General features: G+C 40.9%; 1 protein-coding gene across 8 annotated transcripts in view; it reads left to right on the top strand.

Annotated features, from left to right (window-relative positions):
* The window catches only part of FAM13C (family with sequence similarity 13 member C), a 117,500-nt gene that overhangs the window by 47,315 nt on the left and 50,601 nt on the right, over window positions 1–19,584 (top strand). For all 8 annotated transcript variants that reach the window (XM_055274370.2, XM_055274372.1, XM_055274369.1 and 5 more), the window contains one exon: window positions 13,860–13,923. In XM_055274370.2, coding sequence (XP_055130345.1) covers window positions 13,860–13,923 — 64 coding nt within the window. The remainder of the gene's footprint in view (window positions 1–13,859; window positions 13,924–19,584) is intronic.

The raw sequence follows: 19,584 nt of genomic DNA, 5'->3' as shown, positions 1-19,584 counted from the left end.
AACAATGGACATGTATGATGGTGGTCCTATAAGATTAAAATACCATATTTTTACTGTACCTTTGTATGTTTAGATATGCAAATACCACTGTATTACAGTTGCCTACAGTATTCAGTACAGTAACATGCTGTAGAGGTTTGCAGCCTAGAAACATTAGGCTATACCATATAGCCTAGGTGTGTAGTGGACTATACCATCTAGGTTTCTGTAAGTACACTCTGTGATGTTTGCACAACAGTGAAATAGCCTAAGGATGCATTTCTCAAAATATATCCCCGTCACTAAGGGATACATGACTCTATTTCCTTTTATGGATATACCATCATTTATTTAATGAAATCTAAAGTATTTGATATTGCAGTTACTTACAGGATTTATATTTGTATTTATTGCTGTAGTAAACATCTTAAAAACAATATCTTTATGTGCATCCATTATAGTTTTCTTGGTTTGTGCTTAAAAGTCAAAGTTGTCTAGGCACTGGATTTGGAGCAGCTAACTGAAATGAAACTTAAGATATAAATTTTTAGCCAGGCACACTGCGATTACAGCTCATGCCTGTAATCTCAGCACTTTGGGAGGCTGAGGCGGGCAGATCACTTGAGGTCAGGAGTTTGAGACCAGCCTGGCCAACATGGTGAAACCCCATCTGTCTTAAAAATAAAATACAAAAATTAGCTGGGCGTGGTGGCACACACCTGTAATCCCAGCTACTTGGGAGGCTGAGGCATAAGAATTGCTTGAACCTGGGAGGCAGAGGTTGCAGTGAGCTGAGATCATGACACTGCACTCCAGCCTAGATGACAGAGCGAGACTTTGTTTCAAAAAAAAAAAAAAGAGATGTCCAATTTTCAGTTATCCGATCGTGGAAGAAGATAGGAATATAACAGACAACTAGTAACTTTGAGAGAACTAGATAAAAGTCATGTGGCTGGATTTCTGTATGTGTTGGAATCATAGGATGGTGGCTCTGGGTGGAACGTTGGAAACAATCCAGTTTAATCTCTTCCCCTTCTTTGTGTATTCACTAGATATTTCTGTTTCAGCCACTAGCCTTCATGGTGTTCTAGTTCACATTGCTAAGGGCAAAGTGCTTCTGGCTCTAACATTCCCAGAGGACGTTTGAAAGTCATGTGGGGGATGGAAAAATTCTTTGTTGTGTGGGATGCCTCATTCATGTCAGGGACTCTGCCACCTTTGGCTCTAGCCCACAGAATGCCAGTAGACAACTCCAGCTTCTATAATAATCACAAATAGCCCCCAGATTTTCTACATGTCCCCTAGGGGACATACCATCACCCTGTAAAAACACAAAAACAAAAAAAAACCCACTAAATTTCATGATAAATACCTTATCTAAAACCATGTTTTATGTGACTCTTTATTAACATGGGGACATGATCTATTTATAAGTGGATAAAAGCAGTTACGTAACAGTATCACAAGATGTTCCTATTTTTGCTTAATATATAATTATTTACAGAAACATATACTAGCAAGACATAAATCCATATTTTAGTGGTAGTAATTTTGGGGGGAGATGAATTACAGGTGATTAAAAAAATATTTTTTGTGCTTTTACTTTCCAAGTTTCCCTGCTAGCGATCCCCTATTAAGCTTGTAATTGGCAGAAAGTGATAAGTTTATATTATTTGCAAGACAAATAATAGTACCTACTGTTTCTCTGGCTTTATTTATTTAGTAACAATTGAATCTTACTTTGGGACAGACATGATTATTAGGAGAACATTAGGAGAGAACAGATTTATTTTTTATTTCTGTTAACTGGGAAAACTTTAAATGAATTTTCAGTGACACTTGCAGCCTTTGTGGTTTAGGTCACTTGGGATCAGAAACCAAATACTACAGATGATTTTATAGGTTTAAATAATGTTTAAAACCATAATTTGTGTCATAGATGCCTCTTTTCTTCAGCATTTGCCTCAGTAGAAAGTCTCTTCTTATACTCTTGAGCAGCATGCCAAGCCTCTCAGAGGTCCAGTAGCACAGAATTCTTATCAAGATCACTCTGATGACCCTGCAGATGCAGGGACAAGGGAAATATCAAGACCCATTTAAGCGGGGGTGGGGTCCAAGGGGAGAAAGATTGAGAAGGGGTAGATGCAGGAATAAGCCAGCTGTCAAAGTCTTCTTAGTGCCTTAAGTTTAGCACCAACACAAGAAAACAGTTTTGGCCAAACCCAGACTATTGAATAAATCGAAAAACACATAATAGAGCCCCTGGGAAGGGCCTAGGAAATATCCAAGATACTGTAGTGTAAAGAGGAAAGGCCTTGGCAGTATGCAGACCTGGATGCTAGTTCCAGCTTTGCTGCTTCCTTGGACAGATTCCCTAACCTCTCTGGGCTTTGATTTCTTCACATGTGTGATGGAAATGAAAATATCTACTTCCCAGAGCTACTGTTGCAAGGATTAAATGAACTGCACGTTCAGCTTCATTCAGGTTCTGGCCCACAGCAGGGGCTCAGAAGATTAATGTTGCTGTTCCATAAGAGAGGAGATCCTTCCTCCATGAAGGTTTTTGCTTAGCTCCACAGTACTGATCTATGGCTTGCCAACACATCCATCTTGCTGCTAGTGTTCTCTCTTCTCTCCTCCATTTATCTAAATTTTAATCTCATCTTGGAGCCCAGCTCATTCCCAACTTTTCATGCACCTTCTCCTTCCTTGATAGCCCATGTTGATCTCTGTAGTTAGAACATGTTCAATGTAACTAGACACATGGTACTAGTGTTCAAAGAGTTTGGTTTATCTCTTTAAATAGGATATATGCCTATTTTCTGTAATTCTTTTGACTGTGCAGTTTTCAGCATAGTGCTGAACTCGTAGGTTCAGTAGTTTAGTAAAGTTTCTGCTTATTGATTCTTAGGTAGGCAATCCCATGGAATTCTGGTTTGCCCTCCATAATCTCACGCCTCTCTTGGCCATATTTCATTGTGGTCCTTTATATACCTGGTCCTTTACAAGCTCTAGTTTGCTTTTGTGTACACTAGCTAAATTCTTGTGCTTCCACATCCATCCTGCACAGAGCCCAGATTACCTTCATAGATCTGTTTTTCTGAACATCTTTAAGCTAGACCTTAGCTTCTCTCTAGTTGAACCAAAAACTATGCATACCTTGGACCAGTTGGTTTCCCAACTCAATCTCAACTGAATTGCCAGTTGAGATTCCAGTCATTTGGACTGTCTTGCTCAACTTGGACATGTGATTCAGACAATTTCAAAAAGGTTTTTAAAGCGGTTGTACATGGCAAAGTGGTCCTAGTTGGCCATGAATAGTCATGGTTGGAAAAGTGGGGATCAAGAAAGTGGTCCTTTTCAATGTGTAATTACTGCCAGCCTTGCTGATCTTGCTTATGTGCAACAAAAGAGACCCAGGCTATTGCATGACAAGTGGTTGTTTCTTGGTAATGTGGTTGGTATTCTCTGCAAACAATGGAAACTAACTGTGTTTGATTCAGGCAAAGAAAGGGATCTAAATGAAGGCTATTGCTTAGCTTAAAAAATTGAACTAAGGGCAAATATGCTTTGGGAAGGGTAAGAACCAGGCCTGGTCCATGGATTTCTGGAATCACAATGACAGGGACATGTTTCTCTGAGGTGTTATCACTGGATGATCCCATTCTAATACAACAGCTTTTCATTCCTGCTCAAGTTTTGGCTTCAGAGAGAGGGAACTAACTGGCCTAGCTCAGGCCACATATTTACCCTTTCGTGTAGAATTGTGGAAGCTGGTTTCCCAAGAGAAAGGGAGGTTGATGTCAGAAGAAGTGGATTGGAGATGAAAAATGCTGAACAGATGAAATCAGTATAGTGTTGGGTGACTTGGGGGCATGGGAAGAACCTGGAGCTGATGGAGGAAGAGAACTAAGAACCAATTTTAAGGGTCAGAAAGGCTTGGCGTGGCTTGCCAAACTTACCTGAGTCAAAGGCATGGAGGGACCAGGGCTCCTCCGACTTGCCTCCCTGGTCATTAACTCACCCTTGCTCCTCAGACCGACACTGATCCAGGTTCTGTTCATCTTGTGTCAAGTCGCATCAGCAAAGACAAGTAAAGCTGGAGTGTACTGAAATGCAGAGAGAATGTACCAGATGACGTCAGAAAGGTTGGTGGTGGACACGCTGCATGGGGCCTGGTAGCCTGGGTGTTGATCCTTGGATTTTGTCTGATTCTAGAGGAAAACCACTGGAGGTTATAAACAGGAGTGACAGACTCAGATTGACATAAAAATATCACTCTGGGTACTGTGTGTTGTACACTATACTGTGTATTGTACTCAGGGGTACATCTTGGAAGCTAATATATCATCCCTGTGGAGGTGCTGGTGACAATGAAGATGGAGGGAAGATGATAGGTGAAGGATAGAGACTCGTGACTCTTTCCTTTGGGGAGAGAAAGAAAATCTTGAATAGGGAACAGGCAGTATTTAGGCTTGATTAATATTAATGCCTACTCAAATCCCCTGTGCCTTGAAAAATATTCTTCTGTTCCAAGAGCTAACCTGATAGATACTTTAAAAGTTAAAGTGTTGCAAGTCTGAGTATCAGTTGTAATATCACAGGGGCCAGTGTGATATGTAGTTACAAATATTCATCAGCTATTCACCTGTCATTTAAATTCCCCGCCCCCACCCCCCGGCCTATCACTTGTGACACTCTGTGCCCTTCACTGCATCTGTCCCTGATCTAAATCTTCATTTGTGTGATTAGGCTTTTCTCTTTCCCCCAACTGTAAGCTCCAAAAGACAGAGATTGTGTCTATTTTGTCACCGCTTTCTTACTTGAGGTTTCTCTTGAAGGTAGATTCTGATAGATAGGAGGAGCTGGGTACAGGAAGGTGGTCCCAGGAAGCAGGAACTAGGAAGGAGGAAGAGCCCACAACAGGTGCGTAACTTGGTAGGTTGCCACTCTGAGCAGCTGGGGTCTCTCTGAGGAACTGTGTAGACAGTATCTCAGACTTATCCCTCTGAAAGTTGAGGAAAGAGCTGCAGCATTTATTCACACACCCACCCCCCCCACCACCTTCTCTTCTGGCTGCAGGCTGCTCCCAGGGAGGTTAAATCTGCCACACATGCAGGATGAGGGAATGAGCCCTGTCTGGCAAAAATCCTTGAGGCAGAAGAATGAAGAAACTTGGCAGATGTTTGAGGTGGGATGAGGGGAGCAGGCAGAAGTGTCCTTGGAGCTGAAGTATTGGTTACAACCACTCGTCTCCTGGGCTGAGCTCTGCCTGGCACATGGAGCAAGTGTCTGATCATTATTTACTAAGTGTAGGCAATGTATTTACTAAGTGTATGGAATGAATGAGGTGATGCAAGCAAAGTGCCTTGTAACCTGCTCAGCAAACCAGGTACTGCTATAATTATTACTCCTAATAATATCTTATTAGGGCCTCTGTTCTCACTCATTCACGTGCTGGATTCTGTGTCCTCAATATTCCATCCAAAATGTGTCCTTTATGGTTCACAGTGTCTTTTAAACCACACCCATGTCTACTTTACCTCCACTCTGCCAATTCTGAAGCTGGCCCTGTGCACCTGACTCACTGCTCACCCATTCTCTGGGCATTGCTGTGGTCTTGGCTGCTTCTGGTCTCTGTTCCAGCTCACCAAAGTGAGAAGCGGTACCTTTTCCAGGACAGCTGGGCTGCCCTGTATTTGAAGTTTTTCATGGTGTTTTGAGGGGCACAGCCTTTCTCTCTTTGGGAATGTGTTCCCTGGGGGACCAGGCCAGAAATGCCATGTCACTCCTATCCTCAAAGAAGTTCCTCCCTTGCGCTCTTTAGCCACTGGTGTCCTCCCAGGCTGTTGCACTTGGACCTTTAGGATAGTGTTCCCCAATTAGGAATCCCCTAGAGTGCTTGTTAACTATATGTCATCATCCTACTTTTCTGGAAATTCTGATTCAGTAAGTTTGGGTTCTGGCCCAGGAATCTCTGTTTTAATAATACTGGCTGATTCTAATCTTCAGAGAAGTACAAGGTGGGAGGTGGTGGTTGGGGAAGTTGGCTTCTGGAAGGGTATACCATCGGGGATCAGTGTTCTGTTTCTAGCTGCAGCATCCTTGGGAGTTCATTGGCCTGGACAAGTGGATACATGGGTTGGGAAGTCAGTTTCTGAACATCCACGGACTTCTAGTTTTGTTTTCTTTCCATATTCTCTCGGGGAATAACTTTAAACACTGTGGCTTGGTTTTTTTTAATCTTTGAAGTTGGCTGCTTAATATTTGACCTCAGTCCTTTAGCAGACGTTTGGTAAGAACCAATAAGAGAATGTCTTCAGTGTGGCTTCGACTCTCTAGAGGAAGGAACTTTCTATTTACTGGTATTAAGGGCTGTCATTGTTTCTAATAATATTACTGGAATTTATTGGCATCTTGTCTGTGTCTGCATATAGAGCTATTGTTTGTATATAAAACATGTTTTGCTCAGAGGGTTGTCCTCTTGGGATATACCTTTTGTTTTCAAAAGAGTTTCAGGAAACACCAGTCATACAGCCAGCCAGCAGTCATCCGGGTATACATTAGTGTATCCCAAGTATTGCTTTCTAATAGAGAGGCTCAATTTTTTACGCAGTGGAATATCCTGAATTCTGAAGATGTGATGGGGGTCAGCACTGCTCAGTTCTAAGGCTCTGATTCTATGTGAAGTATTCTGAAAAGTGTGTTGGATGCTCTCCTTTTACTCTTTCTGCCCAGGTTTTCTAGGTCATGGGTTCAAAAGCTGCTAATTAATCCTTCATAGATCTCTTCAGGGAAGAAATGCATTTGTTATGGGAATGAGAGTCATTCCATCCTCTAGGCTCTGCTAGCATGCTATCGGTGGAAGAGGGAGCATCAGTTATAATTACTTTACACACTCAGGAATATATAAGAATTGGCAGCGCCCATAACCCTAGGATGAATACGTTATTTACAAACATGTAAGTGCCTACTGTGTGTCATATGCCAGACTTGGCCCTAGAGATAAAATGCTAAGCAAGGCTCCTATGGTCCTTGCTCCACAGTGCCCACCATCGTGAGAAAGAAACAATCAAATAATTACACAAATACATGATTAAGAACTGAGACCCGCTGCATAGCAGAAAGTAGAAGATCAGAATACAGTGAGAACTTATATATGAAAGGGAGACCTGATTGGGAGCTATCTAGCATCTAAAGTATGAATGAGTTACTTAGGAGAGAAAGTGGAAAGGGAACAGCATTACAGGCACGTGTGAAGGCCTGCGCTGGAAAGGAGCATGGTGCATCCACAAGACTGAAAGAATGCCAGTGTAGCTGGAGTTCAGAGAGGGAGAATGATACAAGCTAAGGTTGAAGAGTGGGCAGATGCTAAATCCTTCAGCGTGTCATACGATACTCTCAGAATTTTGAATTTTATTTTAAGTATAGTGTGCAGAAGGGCAGTGAAAGATCTTGTGTGAATGGTGGCCTGAGGAGGGTAGTGGAGAAGTAGGGGAGACCAGGGAGAAACTACTGTCATTCAGGTAGTTCAGATGAGAGGTGCTGGTGACTTGGCCCCAGATGGCAGTGGTAGAGATAGAGGCGAGGGGACAGACACAAACATTATTTGGGGTAAGAAATTGAGAGGCTTGTTAATAACTTGGTGTTTGGGCTTAAGGGAAAGAAAAGTGTTAGATAACTGTCAGTTGTCTTCCATGAGCCATTGGCAAGATGGGGAAGCTTTTCACTGAAATAGGAAACACTTGCCTCTGCTAATTTAATTATAGATAGTTAAAACATTGGTATAAATATACAACTGTGAGCTAAAATGTGGCGTTTTCACAAATTATCACATCCTGCAGTTTGACACTGTCCTTAGGCCAAGAAAAATATCTTAATGCTTAGTTGGTTTTATTGTTTTGAACTCCAGTACACCTCCTGCAAGGAGGCCACTAGAAGATGACCCTGCAGGCTGACTCAGCACGAGCTTTAGGGTTTCAGCAAAGTGGGAACATCAAACATTTTTAGAAAAGTTGTATTTCAGTGGGCTATCCACAAGTTTGTAGTCATAGGCTATCCACAAGTTTGCAGTTTGAATCCAGGGAAAAGCTCTTTTCATATCAGCAGAAAATTAAGTTTTGCATTTCTCTGTTGAGAAGTATTTTTTACTTTGAATTATACAGTGGCAGCAGTGGCAATGGTGGTGCTGGTGGTGGTGATGGTGATGCTGGTTGGTGGTGCTGGTGGTGGTGGTGGGGGTGATGATGGTGGTGATGCTGGTGCGTGGTGGCAGTGGTGGTGGCAATGGTAGTGGAAGTGGTGGTAGTGATGGTGGCAATGGGGATGGGGATGGTGATGATGGTGATTTTGGAGGTGATGGCAGTGGTTATGGCAGTTGTGGTGATGGTGGTGGTAATGGTGGTGGTGGTGGTGATGTTGGTGGTGGTAGTGGTGGTGGTGGGTGATGATGTTGGTGGATGGTGGTGATAGTCGTGGTGGTAGTAGTGGTGGTGATGTTTGGAGATATCACATGCTCATCACTACTGAGGGCCATAATTGGGCTCTGAGGAGTGCAGGCTGCATTTCTCATTGCCAGGACCTGGGCTACAGGACAAGGTTACACTGGAGTTAGCACAGTACTATGACTGGCTGACTCATTTTGGTCCCCTTTAGAAGCATGCATTTGATATATATTTGCTTAGTTACTTTCCTATCATTGTTTTGGACACAGGCGGCAAGAGAATTGGAGGGAGTGTTCAGTGTGACCCAGTTTTTGTGTGTAGGCCAGCTTCCAGGAAGGATTGTAAATGGTTGTAGCAGTATCTTTAAGGATCTTAAAAAGAAGGGAGTTTGAGATGGCTAGCTACTGTTCCAGTTCTCCTTCACTCATTGCTAAACTTCTCCAGTGAGAAGCTTAATTTATTTTTCCTCTTCTACTATGACCTTTATCTTTTTCAATCCAATGGACTTTTCTTTTCTCCCCTTCTGTTTCTCATTATCTCTAGGAGACTTTGAATCTTTGTAGCAGTGTGAGCTTGGGCCATTCTCCTGCATGTCCCGTTCTTCTTAACTTGCTTTCTTTTTCTCCATAATACTTAGCATCTGGTGCACCATAGATAATCACTGGTTTATTTCTTTTTGTTCTCCTCCTTCCATGAGAATATAAGTGCCACAAGGGCAGACTTTATTTTATTCACTGCTTTGTTCCCAATACCTGCAACAGTACCTAGCACATCTTTGGTGTTTACAAAATATTTATTGACTGAATGGATGAAGTATTTAACTACCCTTTCTCCTATTAGGTGAAATAGATATAATAATGCTAGTCTCATATGATGTCCTTGAAGATTAAATAAAATAATGTAAGTAAACTGCCTGGAAGACCCACTCTAGTAAGGGCTGGTGAATTGAAGTCATTCTTGGGTCTAGTTCTTTCTCTCATTTATCCATCTCTTGAAAAGATATATACTGAGAAGGTGCTAGGTACTCTGCCTATCACATGACGAAGCAAAAAGTGATGCAGAATCTGCCCACATGACCTTATCTGTGACCACTGTACACCATCATAATTATCATCACCCCCCTCCTCTGCTGAACACACTTAGAGTGCCCCGTTCTAGGGTGAACCGTGGCCAGAGATTTTTACTTGTCTATTTCAGTCTCACCTCAAGCTTCAGATATCTAAATCTGAATTACCTCTCTTTATGAAAAACATTACATGTTTTTCTGACTTCATTAAAAAAAAGAAACCTGCCATTTTCCTTGTCACACAGACTCAAAAGTTTGTAATAATTTTGATTACCCCATCTCTTTCACTCCATACTTTGAATCCACACCCAAGACTTCTTGATTGCTTTTATCCTTGAAAAATGTCTTTTATCTGTCTCTACTTCTCCAGTTTCTCACCACCATTATTCTTTTTTGTTTGTTTGTTTTAGAGATGGAATTTTGCCTGTTGCCCAGGCTGGAGTGCAGTGGCACGATCTCAGCTCACTGCAAACTCCGGCTCCCGGGTTCAAGCAATTCTCCCGCCTCAGCCTCCTGAGTAGCTGGGACTACAGGTGCACACTGCCATACCTGGCTATTCTTTTGTATTTTAGTAGAGATGGGGTTTCACTGTGTTGCCCAGGCTGGTCTCAAACTCCTGAGCTCAGGCAATCCACCTGCATTGGCCTCCTAAAGTGCTAGGATTACAGGCATGAGCCACTGTACCCGGCCTCTCACCTCCATTCTAACGTCAACCCTTTTGCCCTGATGCTTGATTTGCTGAAGTGGCTTCAGGACTCAGTGTTCATTAGCTTTATCATCATTTAAGGTTTCACTAGATTCTAAGTCTCCTTAAGGCACTGCCTCTGATTGTCTATTATTGTTTCCCCAACACTGGACCAGGTACACAGTAGACATTCAGATGGTTAGTAAATTAAAGTACCTTTGATGCTCTAGACTACGGTTCTCAAACTTGTTCTGGAAGTTTATCTAATGGTTAAGAGTAGTTTCCTTGGAAGATCATGTGAGTATATTCCACGTAGACTCTTCTCTATATCTCACTAATATATACCATATATTTTTAACAAAGTATATTTCTGCTTCCTTCCATGAGTGTTTGCTACTTGGTTATTTGTTTTACCATCTGCTGTCACTCATCAACAGGGAGCTTGCACCAAAGCCCTAGAAAAATTTGTATTTGAAAAGTGTAAACCAGTAAATATTTTTTCTATTAGAGAATATCACTCTTCCATTTTGCTGGTGCTACTCTATAGAAACATAGTTTGAGAACTACTGAGGGTTACAAAGAAACTACGAGCCATTCAAAGTGTTAGATGTTACTGAGTAGCGTGGATTAACCCCTGTCTCCAAGACTGCTTTTGCCTATTTTGTGGGAAAGAGCTATTTTGTATTTTCTGATGCACTGAAATCACTGTTTGTGGTTCAGGGGATTGATGGATATTAGATGTGTGAGCCAGCAGTCTTCCTCCTCACCCTCTTTTTCCCCTTGAGCTATCTATGCCTGAGCTTGTGGTTGGGAGCCTTAGTCTGCCTCCCACCCAGGAGGGAAATGCTGGTTTGTTCAGGCATGGAGGACATTAGTCTGACTTTCACAATTTTCTTCTATTACCATCTCCTTAACTTTTCTCATTAGAAATTGTTTGCACAGTAAGCAAAGCTTGTGGAGTAAAAAAAAATTGTATTCTTAGGAATATTTTAAAGAAGTTAGGCTCCTGGCATTTCTAAATGTGCATTATGACATTTAGATATTGACCTTGTTGCCCATTTAGAGGATATGTATGCTTTCTTCAGGATTCAAATTGGAGCAGAATAGTAACCCTAAATAATTAGGTCCCCAAAGAAATCTTTTTATAAATGTTAACACTGACAAATCTCTTATTCATTAATATAACTGGCCTTTTTATAAGGATAATAACTATAAGTTAATATGTTTATTATATAATAGCATTCAGACTGTCTCAGAAAAACTTGAATTCTATTTAACAGATGACATTGGACCATAGAATTTGACAAATTATGATTTGGACCTAAGGATCTTTCAACAGTGGAGTTTTGTGTATTTTGTTTTTGTTTGTAAGCTAAAGAAAATTGACTTTGAGTAGATATGCCTTAAATTCATTTTCTTCTGTTGTCAGCCATGTAGTGGCAAAACCCAGTTTCGCCATGTGTCTTAGTCTATTTAGTGTTGCTATTGCAGAATACCTGAGGCTTCATAATTTATAAGGAAAGGAAATTTATTTGGCTCACAATAATGGTCACTGAAAAGGTTAAGATTGGGCGGCTGCACCTGGTGTGGCCCTCAGGCTGCTTCCCCCATGGCAAAAAGCAAAGGGGAGTTGGCTTGAACAGAGATCACATGGTGAGAGAGGAAGCAAGAGGGTGAAACCAAGGAAGCCAGACTCTTTTCAACAAGCTGTTCTTTAGGGAATGAATACCTTCCCTTCCCCTCCCCTCCCCTCCCCTCCCCTCCCCTCCCCTCCCCTTCCCTTCTCTTCCTTCTTTTTATTTATTTTAAGTTCAGGGTACAAGTGCAGGCTTGTTACACAGGTAAACTTGCGTCATGTGGGTTTGTTGTACAGATTATTTAATCACCCAGGTATTAAGCCTAGTACCCATTAGTTATTTTTTCCTGATCCTCTCCCTCCTCCCACCCGCCACCCTCTGAAAGGCCCCAGTGTGTGTTGTTCCCCTCTATGTGTCTCATAGATAGATGTGTTCTTATCATTTAGCTCCCACTTATAAGTGAAAATATGCGGTATTTGATTTTCACTCAAAATTATAAAAACCCTGGAAGACAACCTAGGCAATAAGATTTAGGACACAGGCCTAGACAGAGATTTCATGACAGTGATGCCAAAAGCAGTTGCAACAATAGCAAAAATTGACAAATGGGATCTAATTAAATGAAAGAGCATCTGCACAGCAAAAGAACCTATTGACAGAGTAAACAGACAATCTACAGAATGGGAAAAAATTTTTGCAAACTACCCATCCCTCAAAGGTCTAATATCCAGCATCTATAAGGAACTTAAACAAATTTACAAGAAAAAAAACAAGCAACCTCATAAAAGAAGTAGGCAAAGGACATGAACAGACACTTTTTTTTGAGACTGAGTCTCACTCTGTCGCTCAGGCTGGAGTGCAGTGACGCAATCTCGGCTTATTGCAAACTCCGCCTCCCAGGTTCAAGCAATTCTCATGCCTCAGCCTCCCAAGTAGCTGGGACTACAGGTGCCTGCCACCACGCCCCACTAATTTTTGTATTTTTAGTAGAGACAGGGTTTCACCATATTGCCCAGGCTGGTCTCAAACTCTTGACCTAGTGATCTGCATGCCTCGGCCTCCCAAAGTGCTGGGATTAAAGGCATGAGCCACCGCACCTGGCCGAACATACACTTTTCAAAAGAAGACATACATGGAGCCAACAAACAAATGAAAAAAAGCTCACATCACTGATCATTAGAGAAATGCAAATCAAAACCACAATGGGAACAAATTTATTTCTGAGTAAGAGCTCACTTCCATATCCCTCCCCTGTCACAGATCCCATGACCCAAACCCCTCCCACTAGGCCCCACCTCCCAACACTGCCACACTGGGGATCAAAGTTCAACATGAGTTTTGGTGGGAACAAACCACATCCAAACCATTGCACCGTGGTACCCAGCAAATATTACAACATTTATTGTGTGAGTTAAGAGATAGGATGAAATTTCCATAAGCTGTCTTCAGCAGACAAATGGTGTCTTTCTGCAACTGTATCAGATCACATTCATTCAATCAAAACAATTATTGAATTTTTAATAGGTGAGGTTTTAGCAGTATAGAAAATAAACATAATCAATACCTCCTTGGAGCTTACACTTTACTGTGGACACGCAAATAAGTGTATAATTTCAATAGGAGGAAGTGCTAAGAAGAAAATGTACAGGACAGTATGCTAGAGAGTGAGGGTGAGGGCATGTCTTGTCTAGTTAGGGAGGCCTCCTTGGGGAGGTGCCCTGTGAGCTGAGCAGATGCATACATGGTAATAAGAGTGAATTGTATGCAGATCCCAGGGGAGAGCAGTGTGGGCTCAGGCAGAGCAAGTGTGAAGGTTTGAACAGGGAGCAAGCACTACATGATCAAGGAACAGAGAGAAGGCCAGGGTGGCTGAAGTGTGGTGAACAATGGTGAGAGTGGTAGGAGAGGGGGCCAGGAACGCTGTCAGGGTTCAAGCACTATAATGTGCTGCAGGCCATTGTAAGGAGTCTGTATTTTATTCTACAGGCAGTGGGACACAACCAAGAGTTTTTATCAGGGGTACAGCCAGATTTGTAGCCACCAGCTTCACGTGTACATCACTGAAAGGTTTCTTTTAAGTGGACATAATTTTTCTTTGTATTTTATAGAATAGACCAGAGGACTGCCATTTGGCCAAAGGATGCTTTTGAAACTCGGCAGGACTTAAATGAGGTAGGTGCAATCATTACTGGTTATAAGAACATGAATTAGCCAATCATGAGATTTACTATTCTTTTTCACAGTACTAGGAATTCATTCTCATGATAACTTAGTATTTTGGCTTTTAAGTGAACTTGTAATACTTATAGTTCTTTGTTCAATTGGTAATGTTTTTCCTTCTTCCGGAGAAACATTTAAAATATTGTTTGTGAGGTGGCTCGCGATGTCTTGGCCCTAACCCAAGTCCAGCAGTCATTTTGTTAAACTCTTTTCAGCTTTGCTTCAGGATTGTATAACCGTGGCGGTGACAGTTAACATTTGTAAAATTTTCTCTTAATTTTATTTTGCCTACATCTCTGTTTTTCCTAACAGCTTCTGCAATTTCAAACATAATCATACTTACTGTTTATCCACTGAGAATGATATGGTTTAGTGTTTGCAATGTGATTTTCTTAGTAGACTTTGAGACATGAAGCCATATTTTCCAATCCAAATCATTTCTCACCAAACTGGTCATCGTGATGTTAATTAGCTTGTTCTGGATTTTCTTTGGAATATGTAATTGAATTCTCCTGTATGAAATTAATGTAATGTAATTATGATATCTATTATAATGAATGCCTTTGTTTAAGACATTGGTTTGGAATACTCTGTCTGGTTCTTCTTGTCCTCATTGTAAATTAAGTAGTAGTGGGTGGTATTTAGTATGTCTGATTAGGATCATAGCAAAAAGAATGAAAAGGCCTGATGATCAGATGCCAAAAAGAGAAATGATGGGCTTTAGGCAAATTGTTTATTTGACGTTTTGAAGATGCATCCCTTCCTCCTCTTCCTCTCCCACCCCACAAAAAGGGTATTTCTTTTAATTTAGGTGATTTTATTTTCCTTTTCTTTCTTTTTGGTAGAACTTGGTAGAAATAAATAGCTAAAGGTAAACCAGCTGCTTGGTTAAGCCAAGTTAATTAGCTAAAGTGGTAAAAAATGTCCTAAAGACAAGAACACAGAATTGTTATTTTTGTGTGTGTGCATACAGACAGGCTCCAAATTCTACAATCATCTTCATAGTAATGAGTGAAAAAGAGTTTAAGAGAAAAGAGGCAAGAGCCTGAATCAGTGAACGCAGCTGTCTGCCCCACTGTGAACAAGCAAAATGCTAGTTGTAAAGGAGCAAAGGTTTGTTTTGACATAAGTGACTAGAAAAATGAGGTGATTGTAAGAGTCAACTCACGATAACTTTCAAGTATTTGGGAGAAACTGTTTTTTGAGCTGCAAATCTATGAGAATGCTGAGATCACTTGAGCATTCCCAAATCCCAGTTTTGAAAAGCTATATTTGAAAATCTGCTTTTCTGTATTCCTTCACTATGTTGTATTTGCAAATGACATGAAGTGTGCCAGCTCACTGCACTGATTGCCTAAGCGTAAGAGCGCTGGATGGAGAAGTCCATCTGAAACAGCAGGCAGCACCATATTTTAAACGTGTGCGCTTCCATACAGAGGTGATGCTGCTGATCCAGACTGGTTGAATACAGTATGTGCTGACAGTGTTTTTTTTCCATCAGGGGGTGAACTATATAGATTCACCCACATTCTTTCACGCAGTTTCTGTTGTGGCCAAAATTTGGGAGACCAGAAAAGACCTTGGGGAATCTTGAAGGAGGTGCAGTATGAATAGGACAGAGACCATCAAGGAGGGTGGATGTGTTCACACTCATGGATTGAAATGTCCTACATCATTCCCAGCATTTCTCAACTTATTGAACACCAAACTCTTTTATGGAAGAACCACCTAATAACATTTCTTTTTTTTTTTTTTTGAGACAGAGTCTCGCTCTGTCACCCAGGCTGGAGTGCAATGGCACAATCTCCACTCACTGCAAGCTCTGCCTCCTGGGTTCCCACCATTCTCCTGCCTCAGCCTCCCAAGTAGCTGGGACTACAGGCGCCCGCCACCACGCCCGGCTAATTTTTTTGTATTTTTAGTAGAGACGGGGTTTCACCCTGTTTAGCCAGGATGGTCTCGATCTCCTGACCTTGTGATCCGCCCACCTCGGCCTCCCAAAGTGCTGGGATTACAGGCATGAGCCACTGCGCCCGGCCCTAATAACATTTCGTTAGGCGACAGAGTGCCTATGGTACACAAGTGGGAAACATTGCTGTAATATTTTTAATGGGGATAGAAAATACATACAGAAAAGTACACAGGTCAGAGGTATACAGCTGAATGAATTCTTACAAAGTGTGCACCCAGCACATAAATCAAGAAACAAAATATTACCGGCATCCCAGATGCCTCTCTGTAATTCCTTCCAGTCACTACTCTCCTATGAGGATAACTAGTATTTTTTAGTGTTTTATTCATGGATTACATATGCTCTTTTGTGTCTGGCTTCATTTGCTCCATATTATGTTCATGAGGGTCATTCATGTTTGGTATATAGTCATAGTTTTCATTTGCCTTGCTGTAACTTATTGTATACTTGTTTCTGGTTGTTGACCAGAGCTGTTGTTATCTATTGTATATATCTTTATTACTATGAGCTGTTTTCTGGCCTCTTTGTACAGCTGACTTTTCATAGGAGTATGCTTCCCATCTCTAAATAAACATGTAAGGTAGAACTTTTTGTTATGTTAGCTCTCTTCATTGGTTTTTGTTCCTTTATTTTATTTATTCACCACTTCCCCCACACATCCTTATAAAGAACCTACCAGTTCCATAACTGCACTCTCTTCCATACCAACTTGCAAGTCTAAAACCAAAAAAGAGTTTCTTGAATGAGAATCATGGTCCACAAGTGTTTTCCAGATGTTTCTATATGTTGTACATAGTAATAATTACCAGATGCTACATACGTACCTTATACATTCCCCAAATTTTACATCTGGTATTTCACTTCTACTATTTGTACTTCTTTGTCTACTTGCTCTGTGACTGACAGATGGGGCTCAGCTTGATTCCAGAGCTGGCACTTGACCCGAGGTCTTCTCCGCCTGGCACGGTGATACATGGTGTAGCGTATCCGCATATGTTGTCTCTGTGTGTGTTTCTCATACTTTCCTAGTGGGCTGAAGAGCTCACTAACTTCTTGTTTCCACTTGGCATGAGTATAGATTTGACACCTGCCAGTGTCGTTTTTCTTCTGCCAGCCTAGAGCTCCCAGTTTTTGACTTTGAGTCTCTTGATAGGAATTGCATTTTTTGTTCCACAGTTTTTGTTGTCTCTGAGACTAGAGTATAGGATTTTTTTTCCAGAAAAAAACTGATTAAATGTCCCTACTGACATTCACCTGAGCTGTATGACTCTGTCTCTGTAAGACATCAGATTTTGGGGGTTAGGATCTTTTGAATCCTGACTGGAAAATATTATAGACTTGAGATTTGTCAGTGTCTCATTCACGTTAATCCTTGGTCTTAGTCAGTCTGCCAGTCCATGTAATCATAAGCATTCAATAGATCAGAAAGGTATTTGAAAGATAAAATGAAGAAAAGTGATTGTTTTTCCTCTCTGTATGCTTGTAGATCATATTCCTTGCTTCAGTCCCAATTAAGAAAAATATTTATAAAGAAAACTAATGAATCTCTCCTTCCCTGAAAAAAGAAAGCCATATTGGGTCCTCAAACTACTGTTTCCAACTCCCAGACTGTGTATGAAAGAGCACCACATCAACTTCTTTTAGTTTCGTTTGTAAACTAAAACTACTGAGAAAAAAATTGCTAGACTCAACAGTGAGGGTCAAAAGGGGATGATAATCTTTTCTTCCCACCTTGCTTCCCCATTTCTAACTCTGTAGGAAGTTTTGAATTGGACTAACTCTAGGTGTCCTTTTAGATTTTTTTTTTAAGTTTAATTCGATTTTTAAATGACAAATAATAATTGTACATTTGTATATATTTATGGGATACAATGTGATGTTTTGATACATTATGGAATGAACAAATCAGGCAAATTTGCATATTAAACACTTTGAATATGTATCGTTCTTTGTGATGAGAACATTTAAAATCCTCTATTTCAGCTAATATGCAATATATTATTATTAATTATAGTCACTTTGTGATGCAATAAAACACCAAAACTGATTTATCTTGTCTAACTGAAATTTTATACCCATTCACTAATGTCTCCCCTTTCCCTGTCCACCTCCTCCCCACCAGCCTCTGGTAACCCTATTTTACTTTCTACTGAAAGTTTGGCTTTTTTAGATTCCACTTATAAGTGAGATCTTATAGTATTGAGACCTTTCAATTTTAACATTCATTGATTCTACCCTTTTTCCATTTTCCCAGTGCTTGCAGAATGTAGCCATAGCTTCCCATCAGGGATGGAATGAGGAAAACCAAGTAACTCATGTTTAAGGCCTCCTCCTGGCCAACCCACCATCTGAAGCCTAGTTTGGGGAGTGAATAGTAAGTAGTGCAATAGCAGTGACATATGTGCTTAGCATAGTTATTTATCAGTCTCACATGAGAGACAGGCCACATTATTGTAAATGAAGAATTGTGATCAACTGGGGATCCAGAGTGGTATGGCCAGAGCAGGCTGAAGCTCTGGGTCACCATGGGCCTTCTTTTCTTCTTTATTATACTTCACCCAACCCAACTTTTATGTCATCATCATACAGAAAGAAGTGATCACCTCAAAAACTGTTCACGGCCTCTGTGCTCAGGAAAAACACTTAATTTTCTTATCTTGTAGATAGTTTGAAGGTATTCTGCATTTACCTTTTGGATAAAACAATGTCAGTTGAGTGAATATGAGTTTGCTTACATTTTACTTCTTACCTGGAATTTCAAGGCCATATAGGTAAGGTCAGCCACAAGCCAATTGACCTTGAAGGAGAAGCTTTGGTGACCTTACATGGATTCCTTATTTCCCTTGTCTTTGAGGATTATTGGCCATGAAACTCTCTTGTGCTGGCATTGACCATCACTATAGTTTAACCTCTCCAGGCCTAAAAAGCCAGCTTATAAATCTGAAAAAAATAAAACAATCTTGTCATGGGTTAATGGGTTTACCCAAGAGAGATGTGTTGAGCACAAAGAAGCAGATGCTAAATCCTGGAATGCAAAAATGGATAAATGTTGCATCAGTCTTTTGCACACCAATAAACTATACCTCCAATGGTGAGGATTTCAAGGTAGCTAAGACTTAAGGCATCAGTGGGATAAATATTTCTAGGTGGATATACTGACTTTTTTTTTTTTTGTCCCCAGAATAAAACCATAGAGACAGGTGTCTGTCTCCCCCATGTATGTTTCCCACATGGTAAAGAGTCTAAGTGGGATGACTCACTGTAGGAACATAGAAAAATCTAAAACCTTAACAAAATTAGGAGGACAGAATAAGTTCAGTTGCAGGGAGTGAATGAGATAGAAGGGATGGGGATTATGTTTAGAAGGTTTGAGATCGTGAAGTTTATGGCAATTTGCTGAGGCATCCAGCCATAGTAAAGTGGAAGGAATCCCGGAATTGAGGGGGTTGAGGAATTATGAAGTCAGACATTAGCATGATTGTCAGCCTGGACATTAAAGTAACTGAATATGTCAGTAACTTCCTCTCCACTGATGGAGAGGAAGAAACCAACCCAGATGGAAGTCGCTGAGTCCTATAATATCCGGGTCATGGAATGGGAAAGGATGGTGTTGTCTTTTGTAGGGGAGAAGAAATTGGTAG

This window comes from Symphalangus syndactylus, chromosome 4 (assembly GCF_028878055.3).
Source record: "Symphalangus syndactylus isolate Jambi chromosome 4, NHGRI_mSymSyn1-v2.1_pri, whole genome shotgun sequence".
In the NCBI taxonomy this organism is placed as follows: Eukaryota; Metazoa; Chordata; class Mammalia; order Primates; family Hylobatidae; genus Symphalangus; species Symphalangus syndactylus.
The sequence above is the reverse complement of the archived record's forward strand: the minus strand, read 5'-3'. Positions and strand labels throughout refer to the sequence as shown.